This window comes from Notamacropus eugenii, chromosome 1, assembly GCF_028372415.1.
Source record: "Notamacropus eugenii isolate mMacEug1 chromosome 1, mMacEug1.pri_v2, whole genome shotgun sequence".
Taxonomy (NCBI): Eukaryota; Metazoa; Chordata; class Mammalia; order Diprotodontia; family Macropodidae; genus Notamacropus; species Notamacropus eugenii.
In genome coordinates, this window is record NC_092872.1 from 9,574,077 (window position 1) to 9,599,966 (window position 25,890).

At 41.3% G+C, this 25,890-nt stretch overlaps 1 protein-coding gene across 16 annotated transcripts in view; it reads right to left on the reverse strand.

The window, feature by feature from the left end:
• The window catches only part of OBSCN (obscurin, cytoskeletal calmodulin and titin-interacting RhoGEF), a 322,112-nt gene that overhangs the window by 186,594 nt on the left and 109,628 nt on the right, over nt 1-25,890 (reverse strand). For all 16 annotated transcript variants that reach the window (XM_072652736.1, XM_072652782.1, XM_072652744.1 and 13 more), the window contains 5 exons: nt 23,434-23,700; nt 21,095-21,361; nt 18,579-18,851; nt 16,865-17,131; nt 13,657-13,923 (listed from right to left, as the gene is read on the reverse strand). In XM_072652736.1, coding sequence (XP_072508837.1) covers nt 13,657-13,923; nt 16,865-17,131; nt 18,579-18,851; nt 21,095-21,361; nt 23,434-23,700 — 1,341 coding nt within the window. The remainder of the gene's footprint in view (nt 1-13,656; nt 13,924-16,864; nt 17,132-18,578; nt 18,852-21,094; nt 21,362-23,433; nt 23,701-25,890) is intronic.

A 25,890-nucleotide genomic window follows, 5' to 3' on the forward strand; every position in this document is an offset into this window, starting at 1 on the left:
TAATTTTCAATTCTTCTTTTGAAAAGTAGTTATAAATGACCCTTGGTCTCATATATTTGTATGAATCCCCTACACATCTTGGGCATCAGACTTTTATTAGAGATAGCTAAGGTAAAAATTTATTTTCCACTGATCTGTTTCTCTCCTTATTCTAAGTTCATTGATTCCATTTGTCATCCTTTGGTCTTCTAGACAAAAGAAAACACAGGACTTTGTGAAGTCTTAATGTCCAAGTGCATGAAGAAAATGCCCAGTTCACTGGGACTTACACAAAATTCAGGAGAAGCACTACTCCTGCCATCTAGAAGTTAATTCCAATCAAGAGAAATCAGTAGACAGCTTTTTATAATAAGCTCAAATTTTATACTTAGAAAGAAAAAGAATACTTTTCAAACTATCTAAATAAGGCCTAATTTCGTCTCTGACTTCCAGTCTTGTGTCCCCCCCACCACATGTCCCACTAACTCTTTAAATTCAGCATATCCCAAAGAACTCACGATCTCTGTCCCTACTAAATCTACCCCTTCTCCTAACTTATTCAGTTCTGTGTACGTCATCACCATCTTCCCAATCATCCATGTTGAAGATTTTGTGGTCATCACGGACTCTTCCCTTCCTCTCATCCTTCTAATATCCTTATCAAGGATGCCCTTGATGCATGTATAGACTATTCTCATAAAAATATTACATCTAGATGGGAAAATAGTGGGCATACAGGTTGATAGTTGATTTTTTCTCTCCATAAGCTTTTTTTCCGTCCTTCCTTCTTTCCTTCCTTCCTTTCTTTCTTCTATTAATTGAATCTGAAACTTTTTCCATGACTTCAGTGCCTTCCTCTTCTTCAGTTACCTTGTGAAATAATACCTCAATGGTCTCCCCGTTGTGTTGCTGCCAGCGTGCTTCACTTCCATGTGCACTTGGTCTAATCCAGCAGTCCACGGTATAGTAGGAAGATCACTACTCTGCACTTAGAGTTCCTGAGTCCAAATTCCATCTCTGCCATTTGACTCCTTGCATGATTTTGTACAAGTCACTTAGGCGCAATTTCCTCAACTATAAAACGAGGCAGTCAGACTGAATGGTCTCTCAGGTGACCACAGATCTCTGGAGTGATCTGTGCTCCATGAAATCTTCCTCATCTTTGTTCTCTTTACAGCATTATTTTTTTCTCCTGTATGCACACAATCAGGATGGTGACCCTAGAGTCTAAGTATGGAGGCTCCCCTTGTGTCCTCAGCAGCTGTTTTTCATTAGCCAGTGCCTAATTTCAACGGATGTGACCCTTTTTACAATCGAAGGGGCCACTGGTATAATTTCTATCTGTAGAGATGAGGCTAAGTGGTAATTAAGCTGTTATTTCTATTACTTCATTCTTCTCATCTTTTCATGCAGTGGAACTAGACAGAAATAGTCAGGGGACAAGTCACCGCCCTGCTATACTTCCTTCCTGTTTGTATTTGTCCAATTATTGCACCGGTGGATAAAATGATAAGATTTTCATGGTTTAGAAAAAAGCATTTGGATTCCGGCTCATCTTCTAGACAATTCTAGTAGTGACCAGATGATGGGAATGATGTTGTACTTCTTCTTATTTCTACACAGTGTTGATCAATTCTGCTAGTATCTGTATATTTTGAAAACTTTTCTAATTATGTTGTTTGGAAGTTATGAATGTTTTGACGACAGCAGCGATTAAAAACACTGTTCTGAGATATGTGGATGAACTTGACATCTGAGTAATTATGACAATAGTCTTAGCTGTGATGATATTCTGAATAGGATAATTTTCTGGAGTACAGTCTATGCATTTTTAAAGGATATTGAGGAATTTGTAGCTGTAGTATGAGAATTTGTCATCTGTTAGTTTATGAAAAATAACAACGTTATGGGGCATAATTCTTTATATCATTATCACCGATCGTCCACCAAGACTTTAAATGCAGTCTCCATTTCAGGAGTCTCCTTTCCAAAGCAGAAGGAACATTTGCATTAGGTATGGTTTATTGAAGTCTTTTTCACTTGTTTGGTAAGGGTTTCCTTTCAAGCACAGCTACTTGTAACCTATAAGTTTACATGCCAAAAGTTCAGTAGGCTTTTTTCTCATTATAACTTTTACAAAAGTCTTCGGTCTAATGTGAAGACATCAGTAGTTTCTTTCAAGGTTATTCTCAGGGGAATTATTAGTACCCAATTTGAGCATACTTCGTATGTTGAGATAGTTGACACTTTGACTGCATATCATCCTTGAGATTTGTTTCTTTTTGTTTTTACAAGAATGAGTCATCACGGGTTTCTTACAAGTAACAAGTACCTACATCTCAGGTCACTGAATGTGTAACAAGGCCCTGTTTTCCCTCCATCCCATGGGTAGGGAAAGACCGTCCATGAGCTTACATATGTGTGACCTGGCCTATTAGCACTCTTAAATTTACAAGAATATTTAAAACATAGGCCTTTACTCATAAGAAGCAGCATTAGAAACACAACTTTTCCTCTATATAAACAAGAACAACCCAATCTCAAATAACATTGCGGTCAAAGATTTTTCGTGAAACCATAGCATGAATGCTGAAGCTTGTATTAGTCTGAAAAAGGCTGGCAGAGGCTCAAGAACTTTACAGAATTAAAGGAACATGCCCTTTTAACTAGAAGTATCTGCAGTAGCCTTGGGAATTTTAACATTCCTTGCATTCACCATGAATGGATGGATGGGTGGATGAATGGATGGATGGGTGGATGAATGGATGGGTGGATGGATAAATAAGAAAGCATTTATTTTAGTACTTTTACAATGTACCAAACACTGAGCCAAGTGCATACAAATAGAAAACAGCAGCTGATTATCTAAGATCCAGTCAAACAAAACTAATATCCTTCAGAAAACCACAGTGGAATCCAAATGAGTTGTGTGTTGAATTTTACTTTCATCTTTTAGTTGTGTGGAAATTTGCCATATAATTAAACATTTAGAGAACATTTGCTGCTAAACATTGAGGATCAGGCTGGAGCATCTACCTTCCAAGGTTGTTGTGGGGATCACATGAGATAATATATATTTTAAATGCTTTTGCAAACCTTAAAGCACTAAGCAAATATTAACTGTTATTAGTATCTCTTCAACCCTTAGAGTTAATCCCATGGATTCATGATACTTTTATGGTGAAAAGAGTTTGTTATAAAAATCTCTGAAGATCTTTTACATTTTTTTTCTGTTTACTGTCCTTCCAGTTTCATCCTTAAATATGCTTAAGATAATTCCATTTGGTTAGATCTCTTGTGGAACTTTGTTTAAGCTGATTTTACCTTCTTCTGCTTCTCTCTGTTTTATGAAGTAATAATGCTCATAATTTTCTGCCATCCTTCTCTGTAAGATTTTACAAAGGAGATGATGTTCTAAACTGAGATTGCCCTTGGCTATCACACATATCTTCTTTGCAAATAAGTCAAGTATTTGCTAACTAATGTGCTTGTTTTCTTACTGTTTTTTTAAGTTCAATTTTATTTCTTCTATGAACAAAAATCTATTTTCCTTCCCTCCCACCTCTCTACTCTCCTTTGGAAAAAAAAGAAAAAGAAAACCCTTGTAACAAATACGCATATTCAAGCAAGAATTCCTACATTGGCCATGTTCAAAAAATATTTATTTGTGTACCTTGAATCCAACAGGTATTTGGTGCTACTAACTAATTTGAATGCTACTAACATTCTTTTTTTAAAAAAGCTTTTTGGATCTCCTCATTGAGACAAGTGATTTACATCAGTTAGACTTTTGTATGCAATATTGTTAAATGAATTTATGTTCTTCCTTATTATCTTATCCCAATTTTCTGTAGCTCCTGTGTTGTTCTGGAGATGAAAGACCTAAGCAGACCTATCCCACAGGTCATGAGTTGATGATATTTTTAGACTTGGAAGAAACGCATGTCATATTTCATTATGAATCATTTATTTAAATAGGTCGGATTTATTTCATTGCATGTCTTGTTTTTTTAAGTCTTTTCATTCTTTCTTCTAGCTTCACCCTAATTTTCTATCTTTGCTCTAACAAGCTGGTGGTCTGAGTGTACAGGCAGCTGATTCAGAAATGACTTCCACATCAGTACTGAGTTGCTTTCTATCTGTTAAAATATAACCAATTTCATTCTTATGATGCTATTCACACATTTAGTTAAAACACAGCTAAGTTAAAGTTTATAGACAACCTAAAAATTGTATGAGTATTAATACACTCTCCTCCTTCCATCAACACAGCAGAAGCAGAGGTGGGGACAGGCACAGGACTGAGGATCCATTTGTGATTTTCTTTGTTTCTTGAGTTGTTACGGCTAAAGAATTCAACACCCAAGTGGTCAGTCTACCAGTTATGAGCCAATTCATAAGTTGGTCTTCAGAAAGGAGACTCAGTCTATGGCCAAAATTCCAAGCCATTCCAGCAAAAAATATTAGCCAGAGGTTATGCTCTGTAGACATAGTCTTCTAGAACCGAGGGTCATCTCCTGCTATTTTGTCATTTTAGTGAGTGTAAGGTTGTCTTGATTTGCATTTCTCTGATTATTATTAGAGAATCAAAAACTCTTTGCAGTTTATCCTTTGTAAATTGTCTGATTATGTCCTTCACTCATCATGTCATTGTTCCAATGGAAAGTGCATAACATCAGATTTATGAATCCATATCCTTCCTTATGGATTATGGATGCCACGCCTTTAGTTGATATATCTGTTCCAAATATTTTCCCTCAACCTGGTTCTTTTCTTTTAATTTTAGAGATATTGCTTTTTGTTGTCCAAAATAATTTTATCCTCATAAATCAGTCTGGTTGATTTTGTCTCCAATGGGTTCCTCTGTTATTTGGTTGGTAAAATATTCTTTCTCTCCATAACTGAGACAATTATACTATATTTTTTAGTATAGTTTTTATGAGGTAAAAACTAGAATTCTAATTCACTTAGGGTTTATTTTAGTGTATGGGTCCAAACAAACTTGCAGTTTTAAAAAATGTTTGCTATAAGCCTCACAAAGATTGTACACAAGTTCTCAGAGAAGTTAAAAGAGTCAACTCGTGGAAGGTGGGCTGCAGTGGGGCAGTCAGGGGCTTCATGATGTCCCTTAATTCTTCAAACACTTCCTTCTACTCCCCTCTATCTAGACTGGAGATACCTAATGTTTTTTGTGGCATGGAACCTCATGGTGTTCTGGAGAAAATTTTCAGCCTGTTCTCAAACTAATATTTTTAAATATATGAAACAAAGTAAATACAAGGGAAACCAATTATATTGAAACATAATTACCAACTTAAAAAATCCAACAGGCTCAGATCTCAGGCTAAGAACACGTGCTCTAGACCATCCCCTGCTCTCAGACACCTCCACAAGATCACAGAACAGAGGAAAGATTAAGATCGGATGATTTCGTGCCTTGGGAGAAAATGAACACAACGGGCTTGAATGACATAATGGCCAGGATGGAAGGAACCCTAGAACATAGCACCTAGAACATCGGAGCTGTAAGGCATTGTAGAAAACAGAATATCAGAGACCTTAGAACTTAATCAATAGAATGTCAGGGCTTGAAGAGATTTTAGACTTCATCTAATCCAATGCTTTCATTTTTACAAAGAAGGAAAGTGACTTGCCCAAAGTCAAGACATAGAAGAACTAAGATTTATCCCAGGCCTCCAAGTCCAGTGCTCTTTCTTTTATAGATGGCCACCACTCATTCCATAAACACTTACTGAATATCTATTACACTCAAGATATTTTCCCAGGCTTTACGGACTTAAGATCTATAAGAGATGAAGCCATTGCCTATTGTGAAGAACCATTAGCAGTGATGAAAACACAATGTAGTGGTGGCTTTGGAATCAGGAGTCCTAAGATTGAATCCTACCACTACTATTTACTGCCTATAACTAAAAGCTATAGCTAAGCACTCTAACACCTTGGAGAAATTCAGGTGAGTGGAATGAGGATTGATGTCTAAGGTGTGACATGGCTACATGGTTGAGGTAGACTGCAGAAGGAGGTCATAAAGAGGTGGGGACGTTGAGGACCTGTGAAGTCAAGGTCTTTAAGGGAAGCAGGGCTTGCTAGAGGGGAACAGGGATGAAAGAAGGGTAAGTAACAGAAGGGAGGACAGACTGGAGGAATGGGTAGATGGGGTGCATGCTGTCCTGGAGTGGGGGGTAGGGAGAGATGGGAGAAAATTTTGAATTCAAATTCTTGTGGAAGTTAATGTTGAGAACTGAAAAATAAATAAATTATATATTTTTAAAAAAGGAAGCAGGGCTTGGGATGGAGAAGATAACTGTGACACTAAACCTTCGTGAGAAGGAAGCAGTGACTTGGAGGTCCATCAATGGCCACAACAAGGACCTGGACAGGACAGAGTGAACTGGAGAGGACAGGTAGTTGATGAGGGATGATGGAAGGAAAGAAATCCCAAAGTAATTGTGCAGAGTGAGGAGAATGTTACCTCCTCTTGAACCTAGGTGTCAAAAGATGTGAAAGAAGGAACACTTGGCCTTGGAAAATGTTTCAGGAAATGTAGTATCTTCAGAACGAAGCTAGGTTTCAGTGAGCCCCAGAAGATAAAGGGAATGTGAATGGAAAAGATCTAGGATAAAGGGAACAACAGAGAAGGGCTCTCAAGAGCACAGTGCAAAGGAAAGGCAAAGGAGGAAAGGGTTTGCGAGAACTAGGGATGAGTTTACTAGGGAGAAAAAACCTCCCTGGTTGAAAGTTGGATGGACTCAGCTCTAAATGCATGAGCTTATATTGATACCTGGAGCAAAATTCTAGATGTCCTATGTTATTTCCAGTGTGCACACTCTCTGGCCCTTCATTTTATCATTTATAAAATGGAGATAATCATACTTGCATTTTCTACCTCTGAGAGCTGTTGTGAGGAAAAAACTATATAAATGAATTGAAGCTGTTATTATTATTATAAGGGGGGCTCATTTCTTTGGCAAAGAGGCAACCAAAAGAGAAGAAAGACAGATGAAGAAAGGAAATGTGTAATGGATACCGGGGGAAATGGGAGGATAGAGCAAGCAAAAGATCTCCCCTGCTTGCCTCACTTTTCTGCCCAATTAAGCATCATGCCAGATACTTCAAAAATGTTATTAGACGATATTGCTGGTGCTGCTAGAGCAATATGACAGACAAGATCAAAGCCGCAGCTGGTGACAGAGGTACTAATGAAAGTAGAAATGGAAGATAAAACCCTGCAAAGGGCTATTCTATGAGACAGTGAGACAGGGGAAAGCTCATTTAGAGCTCACCCAGAAATAAAGTGGGTCACCCAGACCTGATGTGGGATAGCCAGAGATGAAGTGGCTCACACACAGGAGAAAAGAAACACCCAGTGCTGAAATGGGAGAGGCAGGGAAAAGGGAAAGGGGACTGGATCATTGGATTTAGAACCCAAAGGCATTTTAGAGAGTCTAATCCAACTCCTTCACTATACAAAAGAGATATTTGAGGCCTGGAGGGATTGAGCGATTTGCCCACAGCCAGGTAAGTATAAGTGCAATTCAAAACTAGGTCCCTTGACAAATATTATCTTCCATTTTAGAGGATTTAGAAGAAGTGGAATGATGCTGGAGGTCTTGGGAGTGGATGATGGAGGGTGAAGTTCAGTTATGTGGGGAAAAGCAGTGATTCATAGAAGATGGGGTGTGCTCTGGGTATGGTGAGCTAGTACACTAGGGTTAGAAGCTTGGGTACCGTCAACCATGTATACAGGTAAGGTTGTTACAGGGTATGAAGAGAGAAGAGGGCACAGTCAGTACCTTACACTACATGCAAGGATTTCTTTCCTATGCTCCTGCCCCAACGCTTCCATAAACAGCCCAAGGGAGCAAAGGTCGATTGCAGCAGCAACACTTCCACTTGTCTCTCCCTTTAGACAGTAAGCCCCTTGAGAATAAAAGGACTGTGTTTGCCTTTTCTTTGTGAGTGTTTAACAAATGTTGGTTGACTGAATGACATCCACAGAACATTCAGGGAAGCCATAAAATGGGAAGGGTACTGGTGTGTCTTGGATCAAGAAAGAGGGGAGTTAGACTAAGGGCAGTGGAGAAACCAGTCGGAGCTAGAGAACCTTGTAGCTGAAGCATCTGCAGTGTTTTATCCTGGGTCTTTATCCCTTGGTCCTCTGAGCCAGTGGTAATTGTCAGGAAGTTCTTCCTTATATCAAACCAGAATGCCTTTCCGTAACTTTCCTGAATTGTCCCTTCTACTCCTTGGGGACAATTTCTTCCATATGAAGTCAGCTACTATCTCCTCAAGTCTTCTCTTCTCCCAGATGAACACCCCAAGTGCCCTAAACATTTTATAGTGGTTCATTATTTAGCAAGAAAGGGTACATGGGAGTTCTATTAATAACCGTAACAATGCCAGAAGCCAGGACAGAGACTGGGTGGTCCCTTGACCTTGTCCATGAGAGTAAAGTGGCATGGTGCTAGAGACAATGGATTCCTACCTTGGCAGGACATGATGCAGCAGAGAAGGCCAGGGACAGCAGCTGCTGGCTCTCCTTGGCAAGATGGAGGGTTCAGAAGCTCAGAACTGTCCTCTCCTGCCATTTTCTGGACTTGAGTTCACAACATGGCTCACAAGGGGAAGCAGTGAATTCTTCCAATGTGCATAGTTAGATTTGTTGAATGAATAAATGAATGAATGAATGAACAGGTTGTCTAAGTCAGATATCAATAATAAGCAAGGCGTTAACATGTGGCACAATGGACCTGGACTAATATAATCGTTTCCTAATAGGTCTCAACAACCCATCTCTACTTTCTTCAGTACATCCTGTATATTAGGGGTTTTTAACCCAACTTCCATGAACTTGTATGTTTAATATTTTGATGACTATTTCCTCTGTAATCCTACATAGTTTATATTACAAGTTTTAATGCATTATTCTGAAAAAGAGCCCCCTAGGCTTCACCAGACTGCCAGAGGGGATCATAATTTAAAAAAAAAAAAAGATTAAAAACACTTGCTATAAATGATGCCCCAAATAATCCTTCTAATATACTAATCAAGTGATGTTGCTCCTTTGCTCAAGAACCTTCTATGGTTCCCCATCACCTGTAGATTAAAATACTACCTCCTGATCTTGGCATTCAAGCTTTGATCAGATGATCTTCTTTAGGATTCTCAAGTAGAATGAAATAATAGTTTTTCCTTAATCTGTCACCACTATGTATTTGCAATAGGACTTCCTCCATACTTGGATATGCCCTCCTCATCTAAGAAAGCAGAGCAGTATAGTAGAAAGACTCCTGACTAGAGAGTCTTCTCATAAGAGAAGGTTTCAAATTCCTCCTCTGATAGACGTATCTGATAGTTACCTATGACTGTGGTGGTGTTTTCAGTCATTTTCAGTAATGTCTAGCACTTTGTGTCCCCATTTGGAATACACTGGGGTAGCTTGCCATTTCTTTCTCCAGCTCATTTTACAGATGAGGAAACTGAGGCAAACAGGGTTAAGTGATTTGCCCAGGGTCACAAGCCAATAAGTGTCTGAAGCCAAATTTGAACCCAGGAAGATAAGTCTTCCTGATTCCAAACCCAGTGCTCTATCCACTGCACCACCTAGCTTCCCTTATACTACATGTGTGGATTTGAGCAAATCACCTAATCTGAGTCTCAGTTTCCACATCTGTAAAATGAAGAGATTAGAGATGATCCCTGAGCTTCCTTTAAGCCCTCAACCTTTGAATCTCATCTCTTTGAATCTTTATCTTCCTTCAAAGACCAACTCAAATATTTGATCTCCTTAGAAGCCTTCCTTGTTACCCCAAGTTAGTGCTTTCTTCCTCAAATTACCTTGTATCTACTTTTTGGCATATATGTTATATCCCTGTGAGCTCCTGGAGTAAAGGGATTTTGGTCTTCGTTTTTCCAGTGCCTTGCAAACACTAGCCACCCAATAAATGCATTGAATTGAATTTATTTTCCTGAAATTCTCCCATTATAACTTCACTCCTCATCCAGATTAAGGCCCTTCTTGAGAAAATTACATTGTCATAGGTACACTGAATCCTCCTCACCTCGGAGAGACTGTTATGTTTCTTTTCTCCAAGGTAAGGGAAGACCTAGGGAAGATGGAGGGTCCTATGTGCTGGGGCAGCTGTTTGAAAAGATCCTGGGAAGGAGAAAAGGGCACAGAAGGCAGAAAGGTGGAACTAACTATCCCTGCCCTGTGGTCTCCATGCCAAGGGCTGCACAGTCATAGAAACTATCAGTCACAGAATCATGATTCAGAGGAGCCTGCCTCATCACTTGCTTTCCTGGCTGGAGAGAGAGCCCCCAAACTACCTCAGGCAGACAGTTGTCTCAAACCTTTCTAAAGGTTTTCATGGAAAGAGGTGCCATGTATTTCAGCAAGTGGCTGGAAGCTATCGGTGCTGCTGTTGTGTTGGCCTCATTGATGGAGAGGGAGGCTCAGACATGCCACCTTCGGAGTAGCTGCCCAGAATCCTCAGTTGAATCATGCTTAAACTAAGAGGATGTCATTCATTTTTGAGTGGGTCCATAATAGCTTCAACAGTGTTCTGCAGTTTTTAGGATTAGTGAAAAAACCTGGAAAACTGTGTTCTTAGGTTTGGACAAAAGAGGCAGGAAAAAAATCCCTTTACACATGCTCAAAGATGATGGACTGGGCCAACAAATCTCAACACTACATCCAATATCTGAAGAGCTGATGATTACAGGAATGATTTCTCCGACCTTTGATCTTGGTGGACATGAGGAAGCAAAGTCTTAGAAGGAAAGCTACCAGCCGTTAACGAGACTGTCTTTCTGGTGGACTGTGTAAGATCACCTCATGGAATCCAAAGTTGAACTCATCGCACTAATGATCGATGAAACAATATTCAGCGTGCCGATCCAATGCAATCAGTTGGTCAATCAATTAGCATTTGTTAAACATCTACAATGTAGCAGGCACTGTATTGAGGAGCGATTCCAGTGATATTTGGATTTTATAGATAGACCACAGGAAAAGGAAATGTACCACTTAAGAAATATTCGTGTGTAGAGGCAGAGATCTGGCAAAATTTACCACTGACAATCTCTGGACATTGACTGGTATTTAGACAGTGTTTTGTTCCTTCATTCAAAAAAAAAAAAAAAGAAGAGAGGCTTCGCAACTCCCCTAGGTCAGCTTTTCTAGTGATGAATTCCTTGGAGCATGAAGAGGTTCAGGTTGACGTCTCGCTGAATTTCATCTTGCTATAACGTAACCTTGTTCCTTCTTACTTGGTTCTCAGTGGAAATGAAGAATAACTTGCTTGGGGCCTCCACGTGTTGACTTTTTGCAATAACCCACATTATTGCTGCGTCCTCCGCCAGCAACTACGGCCAAACATAATTCTGTTTCACTTGCGAACACCCCTTTAATTATTAATCATCTGTTTTATTGAACGAGTTGCCACCTACTATAACTGTCTATCCGGCATTCACATCAAGAATCCAAGAATTGCTGGCTGGGAAGGGAGTCTCCCCTGCAGCCATGTTCATAATATCCTCAGCTAGAAGTGTCCCTCCTCAAATTTGTTGCGCTTTGCCTGGTCTTCTCCTTTGCACTTATCTCATTCCCTTGGGTACCAAGGGCATTTATGTAGATGTCCTTCTCTTCCTAAGATTCTGGGCTACTTGAGAACAAGGCCTGCGTCACAGAGGTCTTTGTATTGGAATGCCAAGTATAGCACCCCACACAGAGCAAGCATGTAGGAAATGTTTGTAGGATTAAATCGAATTAACTATCCTTCTATAGAGTTTCATTTTCTTAGACTTAGAAGGCATCTCCGATTCAACCTTTGTCCCTAGTGATAGTAATGATCTAACGATAACAGCAAAAACAGTAATATAATAATTAACATTGGTAAAGCACCTCAAGGTTTACCAAGTGCTTTATACATGTTATTCTCATAACATCATATGTATATTTATATGTATATATATATAAATATCTGTTGTTTCTTTACATAGGTTATCTCATCTGATCCTCATAGCAGCTTTGTAAGACAGGACCAAGGCAGACAGAGGTTAAGTGACTTGGCCAGGGTCACATAGCTGGTCAGTGTCTGAGGCAGAATTTAAATTGAGATCTTCTTGACTCTAAGAGGCCTATTCACTGAATGGGCATTGCTTCACCCTAAGTGAGTACCTGAATAGACCGTGGCCTAAAGGGGCCAAGGTCTCCCAGTGCATCCTGGGTCATCTCCAGTCATCCTGATGAATATCAGGTTACTGGATTCAGATGGCTGTGGAGGAGAAGTGAGGCTGGTGACCTGCATAGCCCTCCCTCCCTCAAAACAAAGTCAAGTGCCAGTCATGTCATCATTTCTCTGATGGCATGGTCTTCTTCAGGAATGAATGACGAATACAACAGGTCCATCATTCTATCCATTCTGCCTCAATGCAGGAACCCCTGTCCCCACTTTGGCACGTGACACAAGGCTCAGGAGGCCCCCCATTCCCCCATAAGGCTTCTGTGTGATCTTGGGTAAATCCTTTAACCTAATACTCCTCATCTGTAAAATGAGGATGCTAGATTAAATGATTCTTGAGGTCCCTTCTCTTTGAAAATGATGCTTCTATTCACATAGACCACTCCCCAGTGGAACAATTCTGTTAGGAAATCCTCCCTCCCAAAAGTCTGTATTCAACCCTCCAGATCAACCCAGAACAAATCTACTCTCTTTTGCACATGACAGCCTTCCAGATATTTGAAGACATGGATCCTGGTCTACTATACTCACCGAGCCTTCTGTCCAGTTCCTTGATTGGATTTTCATATGACATAATCTCCAGACCCCTCACCATCCCAGTGAACCTCCTTTAGACATACTCTGGTTTGTCAACATCCCCTTTAAATATACTTTAGGAAGTTCTCTGACTGGAGTGGAGGACAGAAAGGTGACTAACTCCCATGATCTGGACATGAGACCTCTTTCAGTCACTCATCCTTTTGGCTTATACTAAGCAAACAGTTGGTGAAAAATGTCCGCTCTTCCAATATACACTGAGAGAAACAGAGGCTGCCTAGTCACCTAGCTCCTCATCCCACAAAGGCAAATTCCTCTCTGGACTGGCCAGGAGGTGGGCCCATAATAGCTAGTAACATTCATTTATTTAAATAGCGCTTTAAAGTTTGCAAAGCACTTTACCTGTGCAATCGATCACATTTGACTCTCGCAACAATCCTGTGACGTGGGTACTGTCATTACCCTCATTTAATAGACAAGGAATCTGAAGGAGGTTCAGTGACTTGCCTAGGGTCACACAGCTAGCATCTGAGACAGGATTTAAACCCAAGTCTTACTGACTCCAAGTCCTGCACTCTTATCTATCACAACAGCAAGCTGCCTCATTAGAGCATCGTATATTATAATTGCTTATATCTAAGTCACTCTTCTGGACTCATGAGAGCAGGAATAAAAACTAATATAGACTTTGGATCTCCCTCAGCGCCAAGCAGAGTGTTCTGTATACAGCAGGTGTTTAATAAATGTTTGAGGAAGGGAGAGAGGGAGGAAGAAGTGAGGTAGGAGGAGAGAGAGAGGAGAGAGAGAGAGGAGAGAGAGAGTGCCTTTGCTCTTGGATCAGTAGCACCAAGGAAATTATCTGAAGAGATGTTACCCTTGACAGTCAAGGTGGCTGTGGTCTTCTGGTCCTTGAAGACACAGGAATACTCCCCGCTGTCCTGAGGTTCCAGGTCCCGGACAATCAGCTCGAGGGTGTCCCCCTCCTGCCGCAGGTGATACTTGTTGCTCGGCCTGATCACCTCATTGGCCTTGCGCCACTCCACAGGAGCAGCCACAGCAGAGAGCACGCAGCGCAGGGTGGTGGCTCCTCCCTCTGAGACTTCTATAGCCTTCAGTCCCTCTTTGAAGTAGATTGGTGCAGCTGGGGGCGAAGGGAACAGCAGAGAAGGGAGACATCAGAACTGAGAAAGGAAGGACAGCTTCTGTGCTTTGTCCACTTATTCACTGTCCCCCAAGCATGCCTCACCACTTTGCTTATACTAATTTTCTCGTTTGGAATGACTTCCCCTCTTTCTCTACGCCCATCCCTTCAGCCCCCTGCAAAGAACAGGGTCTTTCTCCCAGGAAACCATTGCTTTTGGCTTTACCAAGCTGGTTCCCTGAAACATATGCTGAACCAGCCTAGCCTAGAACAAATCTCTGGGGATCTCTAGAACTAGGAGAACCTCCCGTCTCTTTGAAAAAAGGGCTCCTGAGTCCAAGGAAAAGGGTTCTGAGTTCCATGCCCAGATTTCTAAAGACTAAGGTTAATGAAGCAGCAGCAGAGTTGCAATGGCATCCATGAAAACCTGAAAATTTCCAGCAGTTTCAAAGTTGGATATTAGGAAAAGTGAAACTTTTTCTTAAGCCATAGCCTGTCAATTAAATAGAGATACAACAATGAGGGGGAAGCCTTTGGGAAAGCTTCATGAGCTCAATGGGATCACTCCCCTTCTGGCCCTTCAAATCTAAATCCTCTTTGACAAGCTGCAGTTCAGCCAGGTAGCAACAGAATCCAATTCAAGGGCTCTCTAAAAACTACCAGATTCCAAAACAATGTGTTGAATTTTGCATCAAATGATGAATTAAGAAATTGACAGCTAATTCAAGTGAGTAAAGTAAAACTGTCACCTGTGAAGGTAAAAAAACACTGACTCAAGCTTTCCAGAATGAAGAGGAAAATGCTTTTTGTTTGTTTCTACATGGCATTTCTGAAAAGAAGCAACGAAGACAGACTAATTTATTCTACCAATGAAGACACAACTAGACAAGATTCTAAGAATCCCAGTGGGCAGAAGTACACACCTACAAGTTTTTACTTCATCTTTAATATATGGCAAGAAGAACCAAGTCAAAAGTTGTTGCATTCTTATGAACATTCCCTTATTTTGAAATTTTTTTTAAAAGAAAAGAGAAAAAGAGAGAAAAAGGGTTCCTGTTTGTCTGGGTCAATCCTCCAACAAGGGGTCTGGGACCTATCCATCTGTGCTTCCCCCCAACACAAGTGATGGCCAAGTATAGGGGCAAGAACATGAAAAAAAGAACAGGTTCTAGTCTTGATGCTGGGTGACCTTGGGTAAGTTATATCCCCTCTCTGAACCTATCATCTTCATAATGAAGAGGTCTAACTAGATAATGGATAAGGTGCTTTCCAGCTACAATAGTCTGTGAGTCTATAAGATGTAGCTGAGATCAAGCTTGTGGCAGAGGATGCAGATTACGAGTCTGGCTCACGGTGAAGGACAAAAAAAGGCATGGGAAAATGCGTTAAAAAATGTTGTGGGTTATGAGATTGGGGTATATTCCAAAATGTGACCTAATTAAATCTACCATGCATGGAAAAGTGAAAGAAACCAATCACAGTATTAAAAGACTGGGTATTCAAAGATGATTGCCCACCACAGGCAACCTTGAGTGGCTGCAGAGAAGAAGGCTGAAGCCAGGGACTTGGGAGACACACTCATTTAGGGGACTGGGGGGAAAGGAACTAGAAGGAAGACCAAGAAGAAATTTTCTCAGAGGTAGGATGAGAAACAAAAGAGAATGGTGCCATTAAGGAGGAAGTATGTAAAAACCAGGGGCACAACAGAGGCAAATGCAGCAGCGTGGCCAGAGAGAATGAGGACTGAAAAAGAGGCTGCTGGAGTAAGCAATTAGGAAGTCAGTGATGTTAGAGAGAGTACTTTACCAGAGGTGTAGAGATGGAGGCTAGAGTGCAAGGAAGGGAGAAGAGAACAGGTATTTGCAAGATGATAGATTTAGAGCCGGAAGAGATCTTAGGAGCCATCCATTTTAGCTTCTTAATATTGCAGACTCAGAGAAGTTCAGTGACTTGCTCAGGATCTCATGACAAAGGTGGGATTCGAACCCAGGTCTTCTGGCTCCAAATAAATGACTAAGTGAAGAGACTGAGTGTAGGAGTTGAATGTGAAAGGGATGTAGTAATGATAATGAGGAGGATGACAGTGAGGGATAATATAGCTTTAAAGTTTGCAAAGTGCCATAAACACAAGGTGTTTCAAAAATCTTAGAGTAGATTTTAGCTAGCTTTTGAGACACCCTGTCTATCATCTCATTCAATCTTCACATGTAGTCCTGAGAGGTAGGTGCTATTATTATACCAGTTTTAAGTGAGAAAACTGAGGCTGAGACCAGTCAGGTTTGACTTATCCACATTTATAAAGCAAAAGATAAGCTTATAACTTGAGGGAGGTGGCAGGGTCAGAAGTAGTTTTTTTGAAGGTAGGAGAGAACTGACCCTGCTTGTGGGCAGAGGAGAAAGAGCTCAAGCAGGGAGGGACCAAAGATGAAAGACATAAGAGATGACAGAGTGAGATCACAGGTTCAAGGGACTGAGCTGTATGGAACTGCAGAGAGCCTCAGGTCCAGCCCCTTCTCTTCACAGAAACTGAGCAAGTCACTGAACTTCTCTGAGTCTGCAATATTAAGAAGTTAAAATGGATGGCTCCTAAGATCTCTTCTGGCTCTAAATCTATCATCTTGCAAACACCTGTTCTCTTCTCTTGCGCTCCTTGCGCTCTAGCCTCCATCTCTCTGAGTTAAGTGACCTAACCTTTATGTACAAGTCCACAAAGGGATTACTAGCAGAGTTATTGAAGTCTGTTTCTCTACATTATGATTTCATCCATGGCACTGATTAAAGGCAGTGTAGATAGCTGAGAGCTGTTATCTATAAATGACTGGGGTCTTTGGACCAGAGGAAGTGACTATCTACCTTCTAACTGAGGCCTTGATAAATAAACCAGTCAGTCTACAGGGTCCACCCTTTTCCCAACACCTTTTTGGCTCCATGGAAAACTCACCTTTGATCCTGACAATAGAGCTGGTCCGAGCCTTGCCAAATTCACACTCATAGCGCCCACCATCTTGTTCGCTGGTACTGGTAATAACCAGACGGGCTTCAAAGCCTTCCCGGCTGATTTGGCACTTGGCTGAGGGCCGTAGGGTCTTTCCATCCTTGGTCCAGCGCACTGGGGTGTCTGGGATTGTGGTCTCACAGCAGAGGGTCAGAGTCTCCCCTGTGGTAACTGTAGCATCAGTAAGCTCTCGGGAAAATTCAAAGGGTTTCTCTGTGAAGACAAAGGAGGAACTACCTTGTAATAACTGGACCACATATGGCCTGTGATCTTTGGAGAGGTCATGGAATTGAAAAGATAGAGCTAATACTACCTCAACCCCTTAGTCCCTGGGTGGCCTTGGGAAAGTCCCCATCCATTTCTGTGCCTGGATTTCCCTATTTGTAAATCATCCCACAGGGTTAGTGTGACAATAGAATGAAACTACTTGGAGAAGTGTCTGTGGAGAACACCTCAGAACAGTGATATTGAGGTCAACACACAGACACCCAGTCTGTGACTGGACTATTTAGTTTCACATGCTAAAAAAAACCAAAACCCTCAGTTTCCAAAATTCACCCAAGTCCTATATTAAACCCTAACCCAGATCACAGACCTCAAGAGCTTTGGCCCTGCTTATAGACTGAGCCCTGTCCATGCTCTGTGGGAAGGTTACTGTTGTTCAAAAGTTTCAGTCATGTCTGACTCTTTGTGACCCCATTTGGGGTCTTCTTGGCCAAGATACTGTAGTGGTTGGCCATTTCCTTCTCCTTGGGTAGGGCTTGTCCTTAGTTGGGGATGGGAGTGGTCCAAAGCACATCCCAGACTGCTCTCTTCTTCTCCTTAGGTCAAACCATGTTAAAATGAACATTCAAGGTCGTCTTGTAGAAAAGGCTGTCTCATCATATTTCCCCTTTTGAGGGGGTAGGGAGGCAAGCCATTTGTAAACATTATAACACCTCAGCAGACTTCACCTTTGGGCAAGAAAGTGTCAATTCATCAAAGACTTGCTAAATGACGTCCATATCCAAGGGGGCACATAGACCTAAATAAGACAGTACCTAGCCTGAAGGAGTTTTTACATTCATTCTGGCTGGGGCCTGGGGGGCTGAGCTTACTACAGATACATGGATAACGAAATATAATTTGATGAAGGGGAAAGCATGAATAGTTGGAGGGATCAGGAAAGACTCCTACCAGCTAGCATTTACATTGCACTTGAAGGTTTTTCAGTTACTATGCAAATATCTCATCTTTTCCTTACAACAAAGCTGGGAGGTAGGTCCTGTTAGTAACCCCGTTTTACAGATGAGGAAATAGGCTACTTTTGGCTTTCTTTGTATCCTTAGTGCTTAATATGGTGCCTGACACATAGCAGGTGTGTAATTAATGCTTGTTGACTTGACTTATTTCATGGGTTCCCATGGCCAAAGAATTTTTCACCAAATGGCCAGGCTATGGGTGATGAGCCTCCCCATACTTACCTAGGTAGGAACAGGAAAAAAATCAATATAATCTATTGCCAGGACTGGCATATTCTAGGGTTAGCTAAAAAAATATGCCAGTCTCAGGGCAGCCTGACCCTAGTATGGAGATACAGCTCAGAGCTATCTGAGGTTAGGGAAAGAAGAAATGGAATGGTTCACAGTAGATTTGGGGTCGGTCCTCAAGGATGACCTACCTGTGACTCTCAGGGCAGCGGATGTCCTCTGGTCACCTGCCTCAAAGTGGATTGTGCCCGAGTCCTTGATGGCAAGCTTCTTCACAGTCAGCATGTGGTAGCCCCCTGGCTGCACCTCGATGTCATTGAGTTCATTCGTGTGGAGTGGGGTTTTATCCAGAAACCACTGAACGGGACCATAGTCAGCAGGGGAAATCCGGCATCGAAATGTGGCTGAGGATCCTTCTGAAACTTCTACGTCTTCCAGATCCTCAGTGATGAGGACTTTTTGTCCTAAAATAATAATGATGATGGTGATCATTATAATAACAACCATAAATCATTTCTACTATGTTTAAATTGTATACAATAACCCTTTGACATCCCTTTAATAGCTAAAGAGACAGTTTCAGGAAGTGAAATGAAATGGCCACCATCCTACATCTGGGATTCGTATCCAGGCTCCAAGTCTAGTGCTCTTTCTGCTATGCCAAGGTAGCCTGGGGGAGCCATGAGCACTATTACTGGGGTTTGGGCAATGGATGGCAGGATATGGGAGGTGAAGATTCTCCAGTCTGCGACCTTCTCTATTCAGCTGGATTCCAGCAGGATGAGCACAGGACTTCTCAGAGGAGATGAACCTTGAGAAGGATGCTGGGAGAGATGTGTTCTGGAGGTCACAGATCCATACTTGTCTGCATTCTAAGCCTACCCAAGAGCTGTATTTTAAGCCAAGGTCCAGAAATCAAATTTCTGTTCTTAGATACTATCCTTTCAGCCAATTTTTTCACTTATCAAATCCCCTCTTCTCTTGTAAAGGCCTTCAACCAGCAGTAGTGAAGAAAATTGTAACTGTGACCCAAGGTTTTCAGAGGGTTTTTTTTAAATCTGTGATTTAATAAACTTTAGTAATACTAGCTAGTGACAAATGATCATTTGTCTCTGCATGAATCCCTAGAGGTGGGTAGCAGCTGGCCTGTAAGGATAGTGTCAGGAGCACTAAGGCCCAAAAGGAGGATTTTCTTTTTAGGTAATACATGTACAATCATGTTAAACGTATTTCCACGTTAGTCACGTTGTGAAAGAAGAATCAGAACAAAAGGGAAAAATCATGAAAAACAAAAAAAAAAAAGTAAAAATAATACGCTTCGCTCTGCAATCAGATTCCATAGTTCTTTCTCCGGATGGAGCTAGCATTTTCCATCAGGAGTCTTTTGGAATTGTCTTGGATCATTGCATTGAGGAGAAGAGCTAAGGTTATCATAGCTGATCATGGCACAATGTTGCTGTTAATATGTACAATGTCCTCCTGGTTCTGCTCACTTCACTCAGAATCATCTTTCCAGATTTTTCTGAAATCTACCTGCTCATCATTTCTTATAGAACAATGATATTCCATTACAATAACATACCACAACTAGTTCAGCCTTTCTCCAATGATAGGCATCCCCACAATTTCCATTTCTCGGCCACCACAAAAAGAGCTGCTTCAAATATTTTTCTATATGTGGTTACTTTTCCTTTTTTTAGGATCTTTTTGGAATATAGATCTAGCGGTGGTATTGCTGGATCAAAGGGTATACACAGTTTTATAGCCCTTTGGGTTTAGTTCCAAATTGCTCTCCAGAATGGTTGGATCAGTTCACAATTCCACCAACAATGCATTAGTTCCAATTTTCCCACATCTTCTCCAACATTTATCATTCTTCTGTTTTGCCACATTAGCCAATCGGATAGGTGTATTGTGGTACCTCAGAGTACTGTGGCTTCGGATGCCTATACATATATATATATATATATATGTATGTATGTATGTATGTGTATATATATGTATGTATGTATGTGTATAGATACATATGCAAACACATATATGTATATGTGTGTGTATATATATATATGTGAATGGCAGCCAATAACGAAACCCATGGCTTCAGACACCTATATGTGTATGTGTACATATACGCATATGAGTGTGTGTAGATACATGTATAAACAATATGTATGTGTGAATATGTGAATATGTATAAGTGAATAGGAGCCTATATCAAGATCCATGGACTCGTATGTGTGTGTGTATGTGTGTGTGTGTCCTTGACTTCCATTATTATCATGCATGTGTATATTTCTATATACACATACATGTATGTGTGTTGTGTGTATGTGTTCATGTGTGTCTGTGTGTACATACACATGCCTACGTGAATACACATGTCCTATAATTAATGAGCCCTATGGCCCAGTTGTCTACATGTATGTATGCTTATATTACATGTTTATATCTATACACACGTGCATGTGTGTATGTGTATGTACAGATACAAGACCCATGGCCTCAGATGCCTATATCTGTATATATACATACATATATGTATAGGCATTGTATAGTCATGTATATACACATGTGTGTGTATGTATGTATGAATGGCATAGGGTACCATGGGAATGGGCCCAAGATTTCTCTGGATCTGTTCTGGGAAAGAGGCTATCTCTTGAAGGGCCCCTAGGCAACAAGCAGTATGTTTCTCTATGGTTCTCACCTTGCACCACAAGCTGAGCCTGGGACTGGGCATCCCCAATGTCACAGGTATAGGTGTCACTGTCTCCTTTCTCCAGGGTAGAGATGGTGAGCTTCAGGGCTGTGCCTGCCTGGCTAAGCGCATACTTCTTGGTGGCCCGGAGCTCTGCGATACCCTTTCGCCATGTCACAGATGCTGCTGGCTTCTCTGTTTCACACGCAAATACTACTGTGCCCTTCTCCTCGCCCTTCATGTTAGTCAGCTCCTTGGTGAAGCGATTGGGTTTTTCTGGGAAATGAGAGGACAAGATGAATTCTAAGAAGGGTTGATTTCATTTTTCTCCCCTTACTCACTCCCTGATCCTTCAGCACCCACCATTACCCAGGAAGGGAATCTTAGACAGCTTGGGTATCATCTGGTCAATCCCCTCACTTTACAGGCAAGGGAATTCAGGCCCAGAAAGGTAGCATCAAGGTGACAGAGTGGCTAGAGCCCTGGACCATGAGTCAAGAAGAACTAAGCTTAAATCCTGCCTCAGACACTTATATAGCTGGGTGACCCTGGGCAAGTCAATTAATGTGTCTGAGCCTGAGCTTCCTTATCCATAAAATGGGGATAAAAATCTTGTGTTTCCTCATGGAATTGCATAAGGACAGCATTTGGTGAACTTTAAAGCACTATGAAAATGAGAATTGTCATTAGGGGCAGAAACTCAATGAAGCAAAGCTCAAGCAGATCCAAGTCCTCTCCCTTGTGCAGCTCCCTCCACTCAGACAGACCATCCAAGAGAGAAAATGCTTTATGCCAGAGGCATAACCTCTATAGATAAACAAGACCCAGAAACAATTTAATCCAGCAGTCGAATGTTTGATCAACCCAAGAATATAAGCTGCTAGGGAGGCTGGAAGGAAAGAGTTCCTACTCTAGAAGAATGTCATAGGGAGTGTACCCACAAGTTACCAAATTCCACATACCCTTTGACCTAGAAATTCTCCAAAGAGATCGGAGAAAGACTCCTAAGTACAAAAATATGAATAGCAGCTCTTTTTGTAGTGGAGAAGACCTGGAAACTAAGGGGGTGTCCATCATTTGGGGAAGGGCTGAGCAAATTATAGTACATGACTAAAATGGGATACTGTTGTGTCAAATTACGTACACATAATGCACATATATGTGGGTATATGTGTGTATACATATATATGATGGAAGTCAGGGATGTCACATATGATAATAATGGAAGTCAGGGATATATACACATACATATATGTTACGACATACGTGTGTATGACAAAAAGGGAAGACTTTTATGAACTGGTAAGTAGCGATATAAACATAGCCCGGAGAACCATTTATATGATAACAACCCTATTGTAGAAACAGTCAACTTTGCATGACTTCAACAGTCTGGTTGGTAAAATGACCAACAAGGAGGGCAGAGGACCAAGAATGAAGCATGCTACCTACCTCCTGACAGAGAGAGGATGGACTCAAAGTTCAGAATGAGACATTTTGGGATATGGCCAATGCAGGAATTCGTTTTGCTTGACTATGCCTATTGGTTACAAAGATTTTGTGTTTCTTTGGGGGAAGTCGATGTGGGAGGGAGGAAAAAGACATTTTTTTTTTCCATATGTGAGTTTTCATATTTAGACTGCATGTCCTTCCTTTTGGTAAAGAGGCTTACCTGTATCACCGTTAGACTCAGTTGCTATGTCAGTTGGTTTTATACAACTCTTTTTTTAAAAAAAAAAAAATCTGAATTTAATGAATATTCCCCCAAATTTCCATATGCAAAGTAGAATACACAAAGGATGATAGGTAAAAATGCAAATCCCTACTAAGTACAACTTGCTTTTTTAATATATATAATAAATTGGAGTGTTACTTTCAAAGCTGTCCACTGAACTTCCTTCAGTTCTCTTCTGAGCATTAAAGAAAATGCTTCAGGGACAATCCTTTTATTCTCTTTTTACCTGTGTGTATAACCCTATCACTAGCTCCTCTCTCTCCCCTCAGTTCCCCTCCTAATTAAAAACAAAGCAAATCAAAACAATAAACCATCCTGGAACAAATAACCAGAGTGGAGAAAAGCTGGTTTTCTTTTTTTCTTTTTTTACAAAGGAAAGCCCAGTGGGAGGGGGGAGGAAGGGGCAGGTGGAGTATGTCAGATTGAAAGGTCAAAGCAAAAGGGATCAGTAAAACATGAATTTTATTATTTTTCTGAGGCAATGTGACTTACCTAGGGTCACCAATTTTGAAATTAGGCCCTCCTGACCCCAGGGTCTGTGCTCACCTAGCTGCCCCTAAAACGTTATTGTTAAAGAAAGAGAAAAAACTGTCCAACAGTCTTGAGTACATACCTTCCACCCGGAGGGTGGCTTTGCTTTTCGAGGTCTCAGTCTCACATGTGTACTCGCCAGAGTCCTTGAGGGAGGCCGCACGGATGACAAGAATGGCCTGGGAGCCCTCGCAGCGCAGGTCGTATCTGGGGCCCTTTCTGATTGCTTTGCCATCCTTTGACCACCTTACAGCAGCACCTTCCTTGGAGAGCTCACAGCTTAGGGTCACGTCCTCCCCAGCTGGTGCCCGCTGGTTCTCCAGGGGCTTGGTGATGGATGCCGGCTTCTCTGCAGGAGGCAGGGTTGGGGTGTGGGAAGAAAGAACACACAAGCCAGATGTAAGACCCAGCCATGGTCTTCCTGTTGTGTATAGCTTCCTAACTTTCTATTAGAAGAAGATGGTGGGGATGGGGGTGGCCTCTGACTTACCTAAGTTTAGATATACCTAACTATGTCACCCTACCTCCAAATCCTATCGTGACTCATTGCCTAGAAGACAAAATATCAAGTCATTAGCCTTAAATGATATAAGACCCTCTAGAATCGAACCTTTCTAGGCTTATTACACATTATTTCCTTTCATGTGCTGCAGACACTGGGCAGACATCTTATCTGCTCCAGCATCTGGGAGTTTGCCCAGGCTAATTCTTCCACTTCCATCATACTCCCTCCTTCTCTCTTCCTGTTGAATTCCTTCCCTTTCTTCAAGGCTCAGTTCATAAGGCTGTATCTATCAGGAATCCTTCTCTCATTCTCCCAGCTAAAAGTAATCTCTCCCCAAATACTCCTAGAGTATAGAGTCTGGATTTCTTCTCTGCTACCTTGTAATATAAACATATGTATATTATATATACACATTCATATAGACATATATACATGTGCATATACACATGTAGATATGTACTCATAGATACATAAATATATCTATACATATTTCTGTATATACATGTATAGATGAGTATATGTATATACATAGTTATATATCTACATGTATATACACAATATACCTATACTTATATATATATGTGTGTGTATGTAATATATATTAGAACTCGGTTCTGTGATCATAAATATATATTTCTATGTAAAGCTACATAGTTGCAAACATTGATACATATACCTATATTGATACATATATGTATCTCTACACAGATATACATATTTATAACCACAGACTGAGTGAATAGGGTCCTGTAGGGATTAGGCTCCTATTAAACGTTTGCTGAATTAACTATGTCAGGGAACTATGCCTGTGCTTACTGAGGTGTAGCAAGTGCAGACAGAGAGGCTGGGAGCTCTCTGCCTTCACAGATCTCTCAGTGGGAGATGGAGGGAATTCTCTAAGCTGCGGAGTCCAGGACCTTCGTCCCTTTCTTGGTAATGAGTCTTCTACAACAGCATATTCCACTAGTCATTCAGAGTACAAAAAACTACCTGACTCCACCATGAGGTCTGGGATATACCCTACCTATAGAATTCAGCTTTTCTCTGACCCAGATTGGAGCTCAGAACACAGGATCCATATTGACAGATCTTAAAGACCAACAAATTCAACCTCCTCAACTAACAGAAGAGGAAAGAGAAACCCAGTGAGAAGTAACTGCCCAAGGTTACACAATTAGTTCAAGAAGCGGGACTAGAACCCAGGATTCCTGATTCCCAGGAAAGTTCTTTGTCTTGCCTGGATTCCCAAGAACTGGGATCTTTTTTCCTTTCTCCACCTAACTTCTGCCCCTAGGCCAGCTAGACCCGTCCAGCTCAGTTCCTTTGGAGCCTATTGTGGTGATTCATTTCTAAGTATAGCCTCCAGGTTCAGGCCAAATCTGCCCTATGGGAAGTTCCCTGAGATCCAGACGCTTTTCCTTGGTGGGCACCAAGCAGGAGATGCTTTCCTTAGCTCCCACACTGTATCAAACCACTCCTGCCTTAACTAAGTAATCACTGGTTTTATCTGCCTCTGAGACACTTGCCCTTCAATCACGTAGAGGTTGTCATGTTTTTCACCTCTCATTCATCATCTTATTCCCAAATCACAAAGAATGACACAACCTCAGAGCTCGAAGTGATCTGAGGAGCTATAGGCCATCCTTTATCTGAAAAGGGTTTTCGGTACATCTCAAGCAAGTAGTCACTCCAATCTCCCTCAAAATACTCAAATATCAGATCCATGATTCTGTGGTGTGGGTATTTCACACAACAAATCAGATCACAGCCTTGCCATACCTGACCATCTTGTTCAGCTTTTCCCCGTGTCCTCCCAAGAGTTCGACACATAAAGGCCACCCAATACACTGGAGGCCTTCCCTTCTGTTTCTGGACAAAGTGAAAAATTTCCAAGCCTGAGGATGCCACCTTCCTCTTGTCTGAATTACATGATAGAAAGTGGTGAATGGAATATGAAATATGCAGAGAGAAGGAGGATCAGCCTCTGTTAGGACCAGGGTCATTGACATTTAAGCCAACCAAGGAGCCCTGAGG